Raw genomic sequence first — 15,959 nt, 5'->3', positions numbered from 1 at the left:
AATAGTTTTTGGCAAGAGAAGTGAGGTTTGATAATTCCCCTTCAATCATAGATTAATGTACTTGCTGCTCAACTAAATCTGCAGCAAGGGAGCTGAATGTAAACAATACACACGTTTATGCCTGCTTAATATTTTATATAAATTTGATGCACACAATGTAATCGCTTTTTAAACACCTGACATACTGTAACTGAATTCCCATTATTTTTGTATATGATCAATGTATGATCATACACTATAACTAGAGAGAACTTAATTTTCAGTTATTTAAGTCGTTTATACACAAGTGCCGGAGTGAAGGGGTTAAAGGACAACAGTGGCATAAACATTTTCACCCACATATTCTATAAGCCGTTCACATATATGTATTATTCTATACTCTCTCTCTGTGTGTGTGTGTGTACACAGAGCTTAACATTACCATTTGCCACTAGCCATTGGCAAATGAAAATTCAGTCTTGGCGAGTAGACATTCACACCTGGTAAGCATGCAGTGACAATTAACTTTAAAGACCTGGCTAGTAGCAGGGTGTTATGTGTTGACACTTTACTATAACATTGCTCATACCCTATCACCCCCACATTGCAGCCATGGACACATGTCCACATATACGCACATGCACAGACTATGAGACACACACAATGACAAATACAACCATACGGTTCCAATGTGTATCTGGCTATGTGTATTTCTGGCATTGTCATCCTGTGTATGTGTCTGACAGTGAGTATCTTTGTGAATTTCTGTGACCTTATTTGTGTGGGAAAGCTGATTGTGGTGTGGTGTGTTGTGTGTCTGTCTTGGTGCATTGTGTTTATGGTGTGGCTGTGTGTATGTATGATGATGACTGTCTTCAAGGGCTGACAGTTATAAGGTGAGTAGGAGGATAACTGTGGCAGGGTGTGGAATGTGAGTGTGACAGGTTAGTGGAGTGACTGGGAGAGTGAGTGAGGCAATGACTAGAGAGGGGATGACTATGTATGAAAGCTGAGTGTTGGGGGTTGATAGTGTGTGAGCAGGCTTTGTTTTTTGTTCAGCTGTCCCACACTGTATAGTTGTAGTTGTCTGGCAAGCTCTGGCATTTGAAGTGTTAGAGCATTACTGCGATAACCAGCAGAGAAAGAAAGATATCTTATACAAGCCTCCCCAAAAGGTACTGGTACAATAGCAGCAACCCTAGGTGATACATATAAAGTTAAAATATAACTTTTAATAAATTGGTTAAAATAATAGCAACGCGTGTAATTAAAAAAGGGACGTTAACTAACTAGAGGGTGGTGGAGGTTGACAGGGGACTAGACTGCAGTTGAAATTATACTTTATTTACTCCAGTTTACCACCCAGCTTTGATGATTTTATAATGTACTACTAGGTAGCCGGTTGACAGTTTGGCTGCCGTTTTATCGCTGAGAGGATAAGATATTTTGTCAATTAGGTGGCTTAGAGAGATGGGAGTTGGGGGGTTATATGTTTGGGACTACTGAGATTACCATAGACAGGGTCCTTTAATTCTTACCCTCTATACCCCTTCGCCACGGATGTTGCCATCAGACAAGGGCAAATAAGGCTATCCTTATAATTTGTTCTGAGATTTTATACTTCTCAGCCTCAAGTACGATTTAATTACCGTATATACTCGAGTATAAAAATTTTTTGTGCTGAAAAACCCCAACTCGGCTTATACTCGAGTCAATAGTCTGTATTATGGCAATTTACATTGCCATAATACAGACTGGGGCTGCAGAGCTGTAACTTACCTCTCCTGCAGCTCCTGTCAGCTCTCTCCTCCTCCGCGCCGTCCGTTCAGCACCTCGGTCAGCTCCCAGTGTAAATCTCACGAGAGCCGCAGCTCTCGCGAGACTTACAGTGGGAGCTGACAGAAGAGCTGACCGGACAGCGCGGAGGAGGAGAGAGCTGACAGGAGCTGCAGGAGAGGTAAGTTAGAGCTCTGCAGCCCCCCTCTCCCCCCACTGAACTGCCAATGCCACTGGACCACCAGGGAAGGAGAGCCCCCCTCCCTGCCATATATCAAGCAGAAAAAAAAATATAATTAAATTAAATTTAAATTAATACAAATAAATAATATAAAAAAATAAAAATAATTAAAAAATAAAATAAAATTGCCCACCCCCCACCAAGGCTCTGCAACACAAACACACTGCACTCATACACATACACACACTGCACTCATACACATACACACACTGCACTCATACACATACACACACTGCACTCATACACATACACACACTGCACTCATACACATACACACACTGCACTCATACACATACACACACTGCACTCATCCACATACACACACTGTACTCATACACATACACACACTGCACTCATATACACACACGGCACTCATATACACACACGCTGCACTCATATACACACACGCTGCACTCATATACACACACGCTGCACTCATACACACACGCTGCACTCATACACACACACGCTGCACTCATACACACACACGCTGCACTCATACACACACACGCTGCACTCATACACACACACGCTGCACTCATACACACACGCTGCACTCATACACACACGCTGCACTCATACACACGCTGCACTCATACACACGCTGCACTCATACACACACGCTGCACTCATACACACACGCTGCACTCATACACACACGCTGCACTCATACACACACGCTGCACTCATACACACACACTGCACTCATACACACACACTGCACTCATACACACACACACACACTGCACGCATACACACACACACACTGCACTCATACACACACGCTGCACTCATACGCACACACTGCATTCATTATACACACACTGTAAATAAATATTCAATTGATATATTTTTTTTAGGATCTAATTTTATTTAGAAATTTACCAGTAGCTGCTGCATTTCCCACCCTAGTCTTCTACTCGAGTCAATAAGTTTTCCCAGTTTGTTGGGGTAAAATTAGGGGCCTTGGCTTATACTCGAGTATATATGGTACATGCTTTGCTATTAGTTTAACCAATTTATTAAAAGTTATATTTTAACTTTTATATGTATCACCTAGGGTTGCTGCTATTGTACCAGTACCTTTTGAGGAGGCTTGTATAAGATATCTTTCTTTCTCCCCCCCCCCCCCCTCTCTTGGACCACTAGTACTCTTTCCTTTGCTTTGCTTTATTTACTATTAGGGGTTACCCCCCAGTTCTAATCCAGCGACCTGACACACTCTCTCTTCTCCACTTTATTCCAATGTAAAACATTTCTAATTCAACAATTAGGCCCCAACTTGGTGTTTCCTTTGTCAATTCTACACAATTCCCAGAGTAGTGTATAAAACCTCTCTTCATAATGGTAGATCAGCTGCAATAGTTGGGTTTTTCTTCTTTCTTTCCTCTTCCACAGTCCTGGTTTCTAGAAACAGGTGACGGAAAAAGATGATCTGGCAGGCATGTGACCGTGTGGGCTCAGCTTTGACAAGTTGTTTTGGAACCTTGTAATTCACTGTATGCTTCTTGTGTTTTAAATGATAGGACGGTCATTCATAAAACCACTATATGTTTTAAAATTACAGATGTAAAGCTGTCTGCATGACACGTGCTGCTTACTCTGTGCTTTGTCTTTACCCAAGAATAGATTTCCTTAATATATACACATTAAAACCCTTACATAAACATATAGGCAGAGACCTCTGAATGAATGTAATCTATCTTTGTATTTTGAATATAAAAAAGGCCCCACTTTTGCAATGAAGCTAATATCACATGTCTTTCTGTGTGTGTCCTTGATACAGTGCTGGCGTGCGGTAGGCCTCAGGCCACAGCAGTATACAAAGTTTCTGAGTATGCAAGGAGGTTCGGCGTCCCTGTAATAGCAGATGGCGGTATTCAGTCTGTTGGGCACATTGCTAAGGCTCTATCCCTTGGAGCATCTACAGGTAATTTTATTAGTTTACAGTATTCAAAGTGAAAACCTTTCCTATTTCTTGCAAATCTAATTTGTTATACAATCCAGAGGTTATTGATGGGTTTTTGTTTTTTTATTCGAAAATAAATATTACAATCATGATTTTGTGGGTTGATATGTGACACATTGTAACTGGTGGCTTATTTAACATAACATACCAGTTCTTGCGAGCATTGCATTTGTTAGACAAAATCAAGCGTTACCAAATAGTTTTTCTACACAGGTAGATAGTAATACAAGGTAGGTGGAGTTCTGAGTCGGGGTTCCAGAAACTCCGTTGTAGAGTGTTTGTAACCGGCATATCATCAGGAGGATTATAAAATAAAACATGGGCTCAGTATTGCATCAGTAAGACTAAGTCCGCTGTTAATGGACCTTGTAGATATCCAAGGCAAAATTTAGCAAATAAAAAATTACTGGAGATTTTCTATTATACACTTCTTCCATTTGCTCATAATATGCATTCCGGCACTAGTGGAAACACTATAGTTGAGTAAAACAGCCAATTTGCCAAGTTTAGCTTTATTACTGTCTTTGTAACTCAAAAGAGAAGCACACAATTTAGACCCTTATTTGACATATCCTGTGTCATGGTTAACTTGAACTGTATACCTTGGACTCTAACTCTCTATACGTGATCAGTAACACTTTGTGGTTTCTTGATTGTAGTCATGATGGGGTCACTGTTAGCTGCCACCAGTGAGGCCCCTGGTGAATTCTTCTTCTCTGATGGCATACGGCTAAAGAAGTATCGTGGCATGGGATCGCTGGATGCCATGGACAAAAACTCAAGCAGCCAGAAGCGATACTTCAGGTGAGAGCGCACTTTGAGTCACAATAGACTAATTCATGTAGTTTTAAAAGTAAGGGAATGTTAATTGCATAATTGTGAAATCGCAACCTAACCAACATTTCAAGCTGGTACTGAGAATATGCGGTGCAGTCAGAAATGTTATGGTTCAGTAACTCACTTCAATAACCACACTCGAAAGGGGCAACTGCTCAGCTCCAACCGATGGTGTATGCTGCATCTAAATCTGGTCTCATCCGTGTGTCATTCCCTTTCAAAAAAAATAAAATAAATAAAATCTTTATGAAATACTCAGATTGACTGAGGGTATGGATTGAGAGAAAGGGACTCCCGGGTTATCGTTGGTAGACTTGTCAAACCTTGAGCTTTACATTTCTTTCAAGCTCTTACTGACGTGTCTCTGACAGAAGCTTACTTTCAGATTTCTTGTCTCTTTGTATAAAGTCAAACAGCAGGTGCCCAGGTCAACCTCCTGTGCTGTCCTCCTGGAGGTTGTCTGCTCTTCTAATCCAATGCTTCTCACAGAGAAGCATTGGGATTAGAAGCATATGCGCAGCAAACGCCGAGCTTGTCCAGTCAAATTCGTCCCACAAGAAAGCATTGAATCCAGTGGGCGCCTATAGTAGTTTTTTAGATTGTGAGCTTGTTTGGTCAGGGCCCTCTACTGTTCCCGTATGTCATACGTGTTTTGTTAAAATTAAATATTTATCTTATTTCTTATTGTAAAGCCCTGCGGAATATGTTGCTATGTAAATAATTGTAATTAACCCATGCAATTACATATGAAACGTCAAAGTTGCACATAACCCCCATCTGTCCTGTATTCATTGGTACTTTCTCAGCTCGGGTCACTGTTCTGTTGACCCACAATTATGCCCTGTCAATAACCTGTGCATTTGCAAGGTAGGTTAAAAAGTTGGATTAAGTACTTATTGCGTGTTTGTTTGTTTTTTTCCCCCTCTTTAGTGAAGCTGATAAAATTAAAGTGGCTCAGGGTGTCTCTGGGGCTGTCCAAGACAAGGGATCCATTCACAAGTTTGTTCCATATTTAATTGCTGGAATCCAGCACTCCTGCCAGGATATCGGTTCAAAGAGCTTAACACAAGTCCGGTAAGTGTACATTTAATAGGAGGGTGATTTGCATGTTTCTTTTAACCCATCCTGTCCTTACAATGTAGTTACACGTATTCCTCTTCTCAGAAAGAACTTATCTCTTTAAGGGGGCACCATAACCACTACTGCTCTTCTTTTTTTTTTGCTTTTTTTTTAGGGGTTTGGCTAATTTTATAGTCTGATACATCATATAAATATGTCCAGTCTTAGATGGTAATGATAGGCTGAGGGTGCTAGGGGTGAGTTAGCTGCGTGCTTCAGCATTTCATTTCTGTCCACGTTGCACAGAGTCACACTTGATAATGTGGAAGTTAGTTTTCAGTTTATCTGTTTACTTTACATAGCTTTTGCTATCTGTAAAAACCACATATGTGTATGAAACCACATAGGTGTATGAAATCAGTATCCCCGTCACTTATTTACAAAAGATATTAAATTTTCTACACTTTTTCTTTTATTTCTATGGATTCTTAAGAATGTTCATTCATTATCGGATGAAATTAGGACATTATTTTTCCCTTCGTATAGTGGCAGTACTCACAAGTGGGATGTTCCTTACGTTGTTGGACAAGAAGCTCCCCCTTCTTTGAATCTTATAGCTGTGCTCCGCCTGCTGCCTCCATAAAACCTGCAAGACCGAATCACCCGCCAGTTCTTCTTGTCCCGGCAACGGGACGGACAGGTTCCCCAGTTCTGGTGGAGAAAGGTGCGATCAGCACAGGCTGCAGATCGGGGAGGTGAGTGCCCGATAGCTCCCCAGGCGGGAACTGAGTGGCACAGTACTTCCGGTCTAGCGTTACGGAATGGGACCGGGTACTTCCTTTTTGTGGCGTCTACGGTGAGTTCCCAGGCGGTCCTCCTCGATGGCATTACGCATGCGCACAGCGGTGGAACGCACGCCCGGGAGGCATTGCGTTCCACCAAACATGGAATCGCGTGAAACCGTGTTTTTGGCACCAAATTTATTTATTTTTTTTAAAATTTGTATATAAGCTGTGCAGAACCTTTCTGACCCCAAGGGTGGGTGTACAGTTCTGGTTCTCCGTGTCACCAGCCCTCCTACACGGACATTAGGTGATTTAAGGTGAGATTTAACTCTTTAAACTCTCCTTTTATTCACCTATTATTATGCATGCTTCTATTTATTTTTATTTTATTTTATTCTGGTTCCACAGATATGTCCAGTCCTATAGCTCCGGATAAAGCTGATAAAGACAAGATGTCAACATCTGTCCCCAAAAAAGCCACAAGCAAATCTAAACACTTATGTTGTCTGGAATGTGCTGTACCTCTACCTGACGGATGTCACAAAAATACGTGTAATCAGTGCTCTACGGAATTGCTAGAGAAAGCAAAGCAGACTGATATGGCATCCTTCCTGGGCTGGTTTCAGGAAAATTTGTCCCAGACATTTGAGTCTTTTAAAGATGCTGTGAAGAAAGAACCGGCTATTCAAGAGAAGCTGCCTAAGAAACGTAGGAGGAATAGATCTCCTTCTGTGTCTGACGTCTCTTCAGGAGAATGCTCTTTTTCTTCACCTTCTGATATTTCCAGCCTAGCTTCAAGTGTGGAGGAGGGCTTCCCACCAGAAGAGCTAAAGAAATGTATTAAAGAAGTGAAACAGCTGTACAAGAAACTGAACCTACCCGATGTCACCTAAAATCTTGGATCTCCTTCATAGAGAATGGAAGAATCCTGAAAGACGTGCATTTATTTCAAAACATTTTAAACTGCTGTTCAAGCTACAGTCGGAAGAAAAATGGGAAAATCTTCCTAAAGTAGATATTCAGGTTGCCCAGCTGTCAAAGAAAACCACTATACCCGTTGGCGAAGTCTCAGGACTTAAAGACCCAATGGACAAACGAGCCGAAACTTCATGTAGAAGAATCTTTCAAGCCGCAGGATACCAATGCAGAGCCGAAATTGCAGGTTCAGCGGTTCTCAGGGCTCAGAGCGTTTGGCTACAAGCCCTGGAAGAGTTCCTTATGGGAAAATCAGATACAGATCCTTCCCATCTTATGTTCCTACTGAAATTATCCAATGAATTCCTTTCGGATGCCTCTGATGAGTCTCTTCGTTTAGCAGTAAGAATTATGGGGTTGTCGTCAGTGGCCAGAAGAGCTCTTTGGCTACGAACATGGACAGCTGATTCAGCGTCTAAGGCAGCCTTATGTGAATTACCCTTTGAGAGGAACAAACTTTTTGGAACTCCTTTGGAAGACATTATTAGACAGATGTTGGAAACAAAGAAAACCCTTCCTCTGGAATCAAGAACACAGGGATATAAAAGATTTCAGTACAAGGGTCAGCGGTCCTTTCGTTACCAAGGGCGGTTTCGAAGGTTTCAAAAACAGGGTGGAAACAGCAGCCAGTGGTCTAGACAAGAATCCAACAGGCAAGACAAAAAGAGGAAGTTTTGACGCCAAAAGAGAGGGCGGACGCCTTCGGTTCTTCGCCCACGAATGGAAAAAGAGTACATCAAATGGGTGGATTATAAGAACAATTTCAGAAGGTTACAGAATAAAGTTTTCAACAAGACCACAACCTTCCTTCCTACTGTCAAGCTATCCTTCAAGGAAAAAAACAGAAGCACTCCTAACAGAAGCTCTTCTTCTTTTAAAAAAAGATGTGGTAGAGAAGGTACCCAAACGTTGGGAATTTCAGGGAGTTTACTCACGCCTGTTCCTGGTTCAAAAACCAGATGGATCCTTTCGGCCGATCCTAGACCTAAAACAAGTCAACACCTGCATACTGTACCAGAAGTTCCGCATGGAAAGTATTCTGTCTGTAACATTTTACAAAAAGGAGATCACATGGCAAAGTTAGATTTAAAAGATGCTTACCTCCATGTACCGGTTTCAGAATCTTCCTGCAATTCAAGGCTCTACCCTTTGGCCTGTCCTCAGCTCCTCGAGTTTTTACGAAGATCCTGGCACCCATAGCAGCAGTCTTACGTCTGAAAGGTATCTTGATTGTTCCATACCTGGACGATTGGTTCTTGAAAGCCCAATCGAAACAACTGCTAAAAGATCATCTCAAGATTGCTATGAAGGTTTTAAAAGATCAAGGTTGGATCCTGAACCTGAAAAAAATCCAAGTTGACTCCGTCACTGAGTCTAGAATTCTTGGGTCTACGGGTAGAATCACAGTCCCTGTCTCTGTTTCTACCAATAGAGAAACAAAGGAGGATTTTAAGAGCTGTATCAAAGCTGCAGAAAAACCTAAGCTCAATCAGGGATGCTATGAGGTTACTAGGCCTCCTCACTTCTGCAATCCCAGCAGTGGCCTGGGCAAAGGCTGAATCAAAACCATTGCAATGGGACATTCTTTCCCAATGGACACGAAAACAGGAAGATCTAGACTCTGTCTTCCACCTATCCGAAGTGGTGAAAAAGCAACTAAACTGGTGGAAAGACAGAAGCAACATTTCAAAAGGCCTATCGTTTGCACAAAAACAGTGGATTACGATAACCACAGATGCTTCCCAGACTGGTTGGGGCGCCCATGTAGGTTCTCAGTTCCATCAAGGTCTTTGGAACAGGGAAGAGGCATGCGCTTCCTCAAATTTCAGGGAATTAAAAGCGGTTTGGAAGGCACTGGTATCCTTCAGTTCAGTCATCACCAATCGGACAACGCCACTACAGTGGCTTATTTAAATCGCCAAGGAGGCACAAAGGTAAAAGCTCTACAAGATCTCTGCTACCGTATAATGTCTTGGGCCCAAGCAAATCTTCTCGCAATCTCAGCTACCCATATCAGAGGGTCTCTAAACGTTATTGCAGACGACCTCAGCAGAAGTCATTGGTCTCAGGCAGACTGGGCGCTATCAAACCAAGTTTTCTTGGAGCTAGTTTCTTGCTTCGGCAGGCCAGAGATAGACTTGTTTGCCACAAGGAGAAACAGAAAAGTACAGAGATTTGCTTCTCTCCAAGCAGGAGATTACCCAGATGTCCTGGACGGTCTATCGATCCCTTGGAACTTCGACATGGCTTATGTTTTCCCTCCTGTCACTCTTATTCCACGGATTGTTCAGAAGATAAGATTGGAGAAGGCAAGAATTTTAGCAGTCCTGCCCTTCTGGCCAAAAAGAAGTTAGTTTTCAGAAGTGGAAAACATGACCATCTCACGTTGGTCTCTCCCAATCTCTTCCACCATATTAGAGAATGTGACTCTTCCCGTAGAAACCCTGGAAATGTTTCACCTGATGGCATGGTTGCTGCAAGGATGATCCTTCAAGGACATGGTCTTTCAGACCATTTATGTGACGTTTTGTTATCTTCTGTCCGCTTGTCCACTTCGAAAATCTATTTCAGGGTTTGGATGAAGTTCAGAACCTGGTGTTCACTTCGAGGTTCGGATCCTGCCAAAGCATCTGTCCTGAAAATTCTTTCTTTTTTGCAGGATGGTTTTGAAGCCGGCGTAGGGGTCTCTACGCTCAAAGGCCAGATTTCAGCTCTTGAGTCACTTCCTGGTTCGTGACATTGCCTCAAACATGCTTGTACGAAGGTTCATTAAGTCCATACGGTTGAAGAGGCCTCCCAGGTTAGTACCTTTTCCTACCTGGGATTTGTCTCTGGTGCTTCAAGCCCTTTGTGAACCACCGTTTGAACCGTTAATTCAGGTCCCCATCCATCTGCTTACCTTCAAGACGGCTTTCCTGGTGGCTATCACCTCCGCTAGGAGAATAGGTGAGATCCGAGCTCTATCTTCTTCTCCGGAGTTCACCATATTTCATCAAGATAAAGTGGCCCCGCACCCCAGGCCTTCTTTTTTGCCTAAGGTTATCTCAAGTGCTGCGATTAACCAACCTATTATTCTGCTGGCCTTTTTTTCAATCACCTACATCGGATCTGGAAAGAAAGTGGCATCTCCTGGATGTTAGATCCCTGAAGATCTACCTTCAGAAGACTGAGGGGTTTAGATCCTCAGATCATCTCTTTGTCTACTTTCAAGGCAAATACAAGGGTCGTGCTGTCTCCGGACCCTCCTTGGCTAGATGGCTGACAAATACCATCAGGTTGGCTTATCACTCCAAAGGGATTCCTCTTAGATTCCCGTTAAAGGCTCATTCCACTAGGGCTATGGCGACCTCCTGGACTGAAAGAGCAGCAGCATCACCTGAAGACATCTGCAAAGCGGCTACTTGGTCTTCCTTGCATACCTTCATCAAGCATTATAGGCTGGACATATTTTCATCATCTGAGGCTGCTTTTGGGCGTAAGGTGCTGCAAGCTGTGGCCTGCTGAGTCCCCACCCTTTTGTTTGGTTACAGGGATCTTGCTATATCCCACTTGTGAGTACTGCCACTATACGAAGGGAAAAACAGTAATTTTACTTACCGTAAATTCCTTTTTTCTTAGTATAGTGGCAGTACTGGGTTTCCCTCCTCTTTCATATGGATTAAATGTATTTGCATTATTCAGTCTCCGTTTGGTTCTTTTTTATTACTGGCGGGTGATTCGGTCTTGCAGGTTTTATGGAGGCAGCAGGCGGAGCACAGCTATAAGATTCAAAGAAGGGGGAGCTTCTTGTCCAAAAACGTAAGGAACATCCCACTTGTGAGTACTGCCACTATACTAAGAAAAAAGGAATTTACAGTAATAAAATTACTGTTTTTGTTTTCGAAATTTCATTTGGGTGATATTGGTTCGCAGTTTTTCCTTTTAACACTGATTTGCTATATTCACAATTTATTTATGTGTTTATTTTTATATAGTGCAACAAATAAAAGCATATCTTTAGTTTTCACCATTAGTACAAGGTTTCTCTTGATGTCTTTGAAAGCATTACAGTAGACATGGTTTCCGAGTACGATACCACATTGCACCCTACTATTAAAAAAAAAAAAAAAAATAGGTCACAGAAATGAACTTTTTTTTTTTTCTTTTCTTTCAGAGCAATGATGTACTCTGGTGAACTTAAATTTGAGAAAAGAACAATGTCTGCACAGGTGGAAGGAGGAGTGCACGGACTTCATTCGTAAGTATTTTTTCTGACCGGGACAGATTTTGATAAGGTGCTAGGAGGCTATGTGCACTGATTTTCTGTCATATTGTTTTGATGTTGTTTTGACAAAAAAGTTTTTTAAAAAAAGCTCTTCCTGGTACAGATATGTCAGACCCTGTGCGCATTAAACTTTGCGCAATGTTGGACAGCAGAGATTAGGAAGTCCAGTGCTGTTCAAATGATTGTACGTAATAATTCAGACATGTAATCTGTGTATTATCTGTGTGGGAGCGCACTTGTTTAAGATGTTGTATTCCATAATGTAAGTTGCATCTGTACGCGTGCAATTTTAAGAGTCTGCTCAGTTTATAGCAATCTCTATTTTGTGTTCCAGGTATGAGAAGAGACTGTTCTAAAGACATTAAAATGTGACAATTTCTTCACCTGATGCCAGCTACGACCTACAGCGCATGAATGTCTCAGCTACTTTCACTGCATGCCTTCAACAGCGAGTGTTTCTGATACAGCACTTGCTCGACCTCACTGAAAGGAATTCTGGCTACTGCAGGGGCTATAAGATGAAAGGCTACTATTACGTACTGTACAGGGGTTTGAAATAAAACTCTGAAACATCTCATTTGGTTTCCTTATTCTAGTCCTAAATGTCGGGTAGATATATGAAGAGGGGTGGGGTTAACTGTAATTAAAATATCTTTTTATCAAACTGTATGCTGAGTCTGAACAATAGACCCCATTGATTAGTTAATTAGGCCACGGCTTTAACTAGGGATGCTCTAAAGATATGTTACGTGGTTTGGCAGAGATTGTGATATGTGATATGGCCATCTGAACATTAGACACACACAATTTTCAAAGTTGTACAACACTACCCTTACTGTGCAGAGTGGATGAGGCAAGGTGTGGGGCTTTTTGTTTTTTGTTTGGAATGAAATTTTAGAGCAAAAAGTGTTTTCCCACCTTTTATTAAAATTTATAATAGGAACCTTTACTACTATTAATGTGTGTTGTATTAATAAGGTCAAATGTCTTTAAAGGCATACTGTCATCTAAAGCGGAGCAGCTCCAATCAGTCGCCCCTACTCGTGATTACTTGCTGGCAAATGTCATTAAATTAAATCTGTACTGAACTAAAAAGGGGCTGCTCACCCAGGCATTGACTAGGAATTTGATAACTTCAGACCAGGACTTGGTCCAAAATTCCATTAAATAGAATAGTCATGGTTTGTTAAAAATTCCATTAAATAGAATAGTCGTGGTTTGTTAAAAATTCCATTAAATAGAATAGTCATGGTTTGTTAAAAATTCCATTAAATAGAATAGTCATGGTTTGTTAAAAATTCCAATAAATACAGTAGTTTGTACATTTATTTTTTTCTGACCTGTATATGTGTTAGCAATTGCAGCTCAATTTGTTCCATTTATTTACGGGAGGACGGAAGCTTTTCATCTGATACATCCCTTTAAACTCGTGCCTGTTTTAATTATTTTTATATGCAATTTGATACTGAACATGTCTGATTAAAATATATTGCAAGAGTAATAGGTGATTGTTTGCTCTTTATTAATCAAATGTACACATCTTGCGAACACGGGGCTTTGTTTAATGCTGTCACGCATTCACTGGTTAGCAGGAGTTACGGTATATTATCCAATTGTAGAGCTGTGGAAAATATATCGAAGAAAAGTGCTCCGACACCTCACATAAAGAATGCCGATCAAACATACTAGTATGCTAGCATATCGTGGAGGCAATCCGTCACTTGTTGTTTTTGCTCTCCCTTCCCCCCCTCTTTTCCCTTGGTATCATGTAGCAGAAGGGAAGATAACCTAAACTTATTTTTCCTTGGTGTGTCCAACACTGATGCCTTCTTGTGGATTGGGCTTGTTCAGTCCAATCACAGGCTTTGCAAAATGGATCATTTTACTGGCTCAGAGCACATGATGCATGTGAGCAATCTGAGTTCGGAGTGGAAATTGGTTTGGCTTTGTTAATTTAAAAAAAAACAAAAAAAACTGATCTGTTATTTTGCTCTGCCTGCAAAGGAAGCTCTATAATCTATATGCTGATGACTGATACAGTTTATGCCCAGAATTGACATTCGGTAGACCAGAAGAGACTTCCACGAATTGTAACTTCTTGAACTGCTTGTAAACCAGTTGGAAAACATATGTGTGTCTCGTTGGGTGCCTGTGCTGCAGGGTCAGATGCCTTCACAAAGTTACAAAGGTGCTATACAGGACCTCACTCATTGCCTAAGTAGCTTAGCTGACACTTTCAGCCAATTAATGGAGAATCAAGAAGTCTGCTTTTACTCTGGTAAGGCACCCCATAGGAAAGCATTAATTCAGTGATTTTCTATAGGGTTTTTAAAGATGCTGGATGTTCTCATGCAAAGCTTGAGGACGTCCAGCATCATTTCACATAGTTGGACACCTTTAGGGACCTGAAATCACCTCTAGTTGCGCTTGTAGGCAGCCAATAGAGGATTAGTCAATTGGTCAATAATTACAATTGCAGGGCTATGGTGACATGGACACTGCACCCACACCACTTCGATGAGATGAAGTGAGTGGTCTGGGTGCCTATAGTGTCCCTTTAAAAATATGTCAATAAGCAGAGTAATAAGTTGCTCTTTAAAGTCATCACAGTTATAAGCCAAACTATGTGCACCATAAAATAGCGTAGGCCCTATTTCCTAACAGTCCTGGATTGGTTGGGAGAGTCCTAATTTGGGGTTGTTGTCCTATGATCCCAGGATTACTCTCCAGTGTCCCACAATAATGAACAGGTTTAACTAAATTCCAGGTACGTATTTCAGTGCACAAATTACTGTAGAATCCAAAATTGTTAGTATTTGTAATCTTTTTATAAGTGGCCGTATAAAAAATGTCACAAACCATATTTGCTCTTTTTAAAATTTCCCAAAAAGTGTGTTGTCCATTAATTAGATACATAATAATTGCGCATGTGGCCTATCAGATATAGTGAGTCACTCTATACTCTTAAGAAGCCTTGTATCCTCCTGACTAGGGCCTGGATGAAGCTTTGATGAGACCTTCCTTTACAATACAGCACTTTAATATCCAATAGTCTCTTCTGCAGGGACTCCCCAAATCTGTTTGGTCCTTTCCTTTGGAGCTGTAAAAATCCAAAATATACCAGTAGTTAAAGGACCACTATAGTGCCCTGAGGGTGCCCCCACCTTCAAGGTCCCACTCCCGCCGGGCTGAAGGTGGAGGAAGGGGGTTAAACACTCACCTTTCTCCAGCGCCGGGCTCCCTCGGCGCTGGGGACTCTCCTCCCTCTTCTGACGTTACCGGCTGAATGCGCATGCGCAGCAAGAGCCGCGCGCACATTCAGCCGGTCCATAGGAAAGCATTCTCAATGCTTTCCTATGGATGCTGGCATCTTCTCACTGTGAAAATCACAGTGGGAAGCGCTTCTAGCAGCTGTCAATGAGACAGCCACTAGAGGCTGGATTAACCCATATGTAAACAAAGCAGTTTCTCTGAAACTGCAATGTTTACAGCAGGCAGGGTTAACCCTAGAGGGACCTGGCACCCAGACCACTTCATTGAGCTGAAGTGGTCTGGGTGCCTATAGTGGTCCTTTAAAATCTTACCAAATCTTAGCCAGAAAGCATATTACAATCTATATCTTATGTTATTTTGACTTACAAGCATCTCTGTCAGCCCCATGAATGAAGACAAAATACAGACAACTTTATCTTAACTTTTCCTACTCTTGACAAGAGTTATAGCTACCTGGCGATAGCTAAGGTGGGGGAAACAGATCTTTCTATGGAGATTTACCATAGTCATCAGTTCTATGCACGTGGGTAGAGTGCTTCTGTCAGCTCCGGGCAGATAGAGTGACCAGGAGCTAAAGCGGACCTTGATGAAGAAGATGGCAGTATGAACAAAGGACAGTTTAAGTCAAGTATAAACTCCCATCACCTGCCCTCCATGGCTGGAATATAAGTGGAACAGTCACAGTATATGCAGTGTTTAGGTGATACGGTCACTATGTAAGCATTGTTTAGGTTATACAGTCACAGTATAAGCGGTGTTTTGGCGATAGTCAGTGATGTGTCTACTGCGAGGCAAACAAGG

At 41.7% G+C, this 15,959-nt stretch overlaps 1 protein-coding gene across 2 annotated transcripts in view; it reads left to right on the top strand.

The window, feature by feature from the left end:
• Positions 1–12,462, top strand: part of IMPDH2 (inosine monophosphate dehydrogenase 2) — a 31,198-nt gene extending 18,736 nt beyond the window's left edge. For both annotated transcript variants that reach the window (XM_063426698.1, XM_063426699.1), the window contains 5 exons: positions 3,783–3,926; positions 4,625–4,769; positions 5,733–5,876; positions 11,775–11,858; positions 12,220–12,462. In XM_063426698.1, coding sequence (XP_063282768.1) covers positions 3,783–3,926; positions 4,625–4,769; positions 5,733–5,876; positions 11,775–11,858; positions 12,220–12,241 — 539 coding nt within the window. In that variant the 3' untranslated portion in view covers positions 12,242–12,462. The remainder of the gene's footprint in view (positions 1–3,782; positions 3,927–4,624; positions 4,770–5,732; positions 5,877–11,774; positions 11,859–12,219) is intronic.
• The last annotated feature ends 3,497 nt before the right edge of the window (positions 12,463–15,959 follow it).

The sequence above is a fragment of the Pelobates fuscus genome, chromosome 7 (assembly GCF_036172605.1).
Source record: "Pelobates fuscus isolate aPelFus1 chromosome 7, aPelFus1.pri, whole genome shotgun sequence".
NCBI lineage: Eukaryota > Metazoa > Chordata > Amphibia > Anura > Pelobatidae > Pelobates > Pelobates fuscus.
The sequence above is the reverse complement of the archived record's forward strand: the minus strand, read 5'-3'. Positions and strand labels throughout refer to the sequence as shown.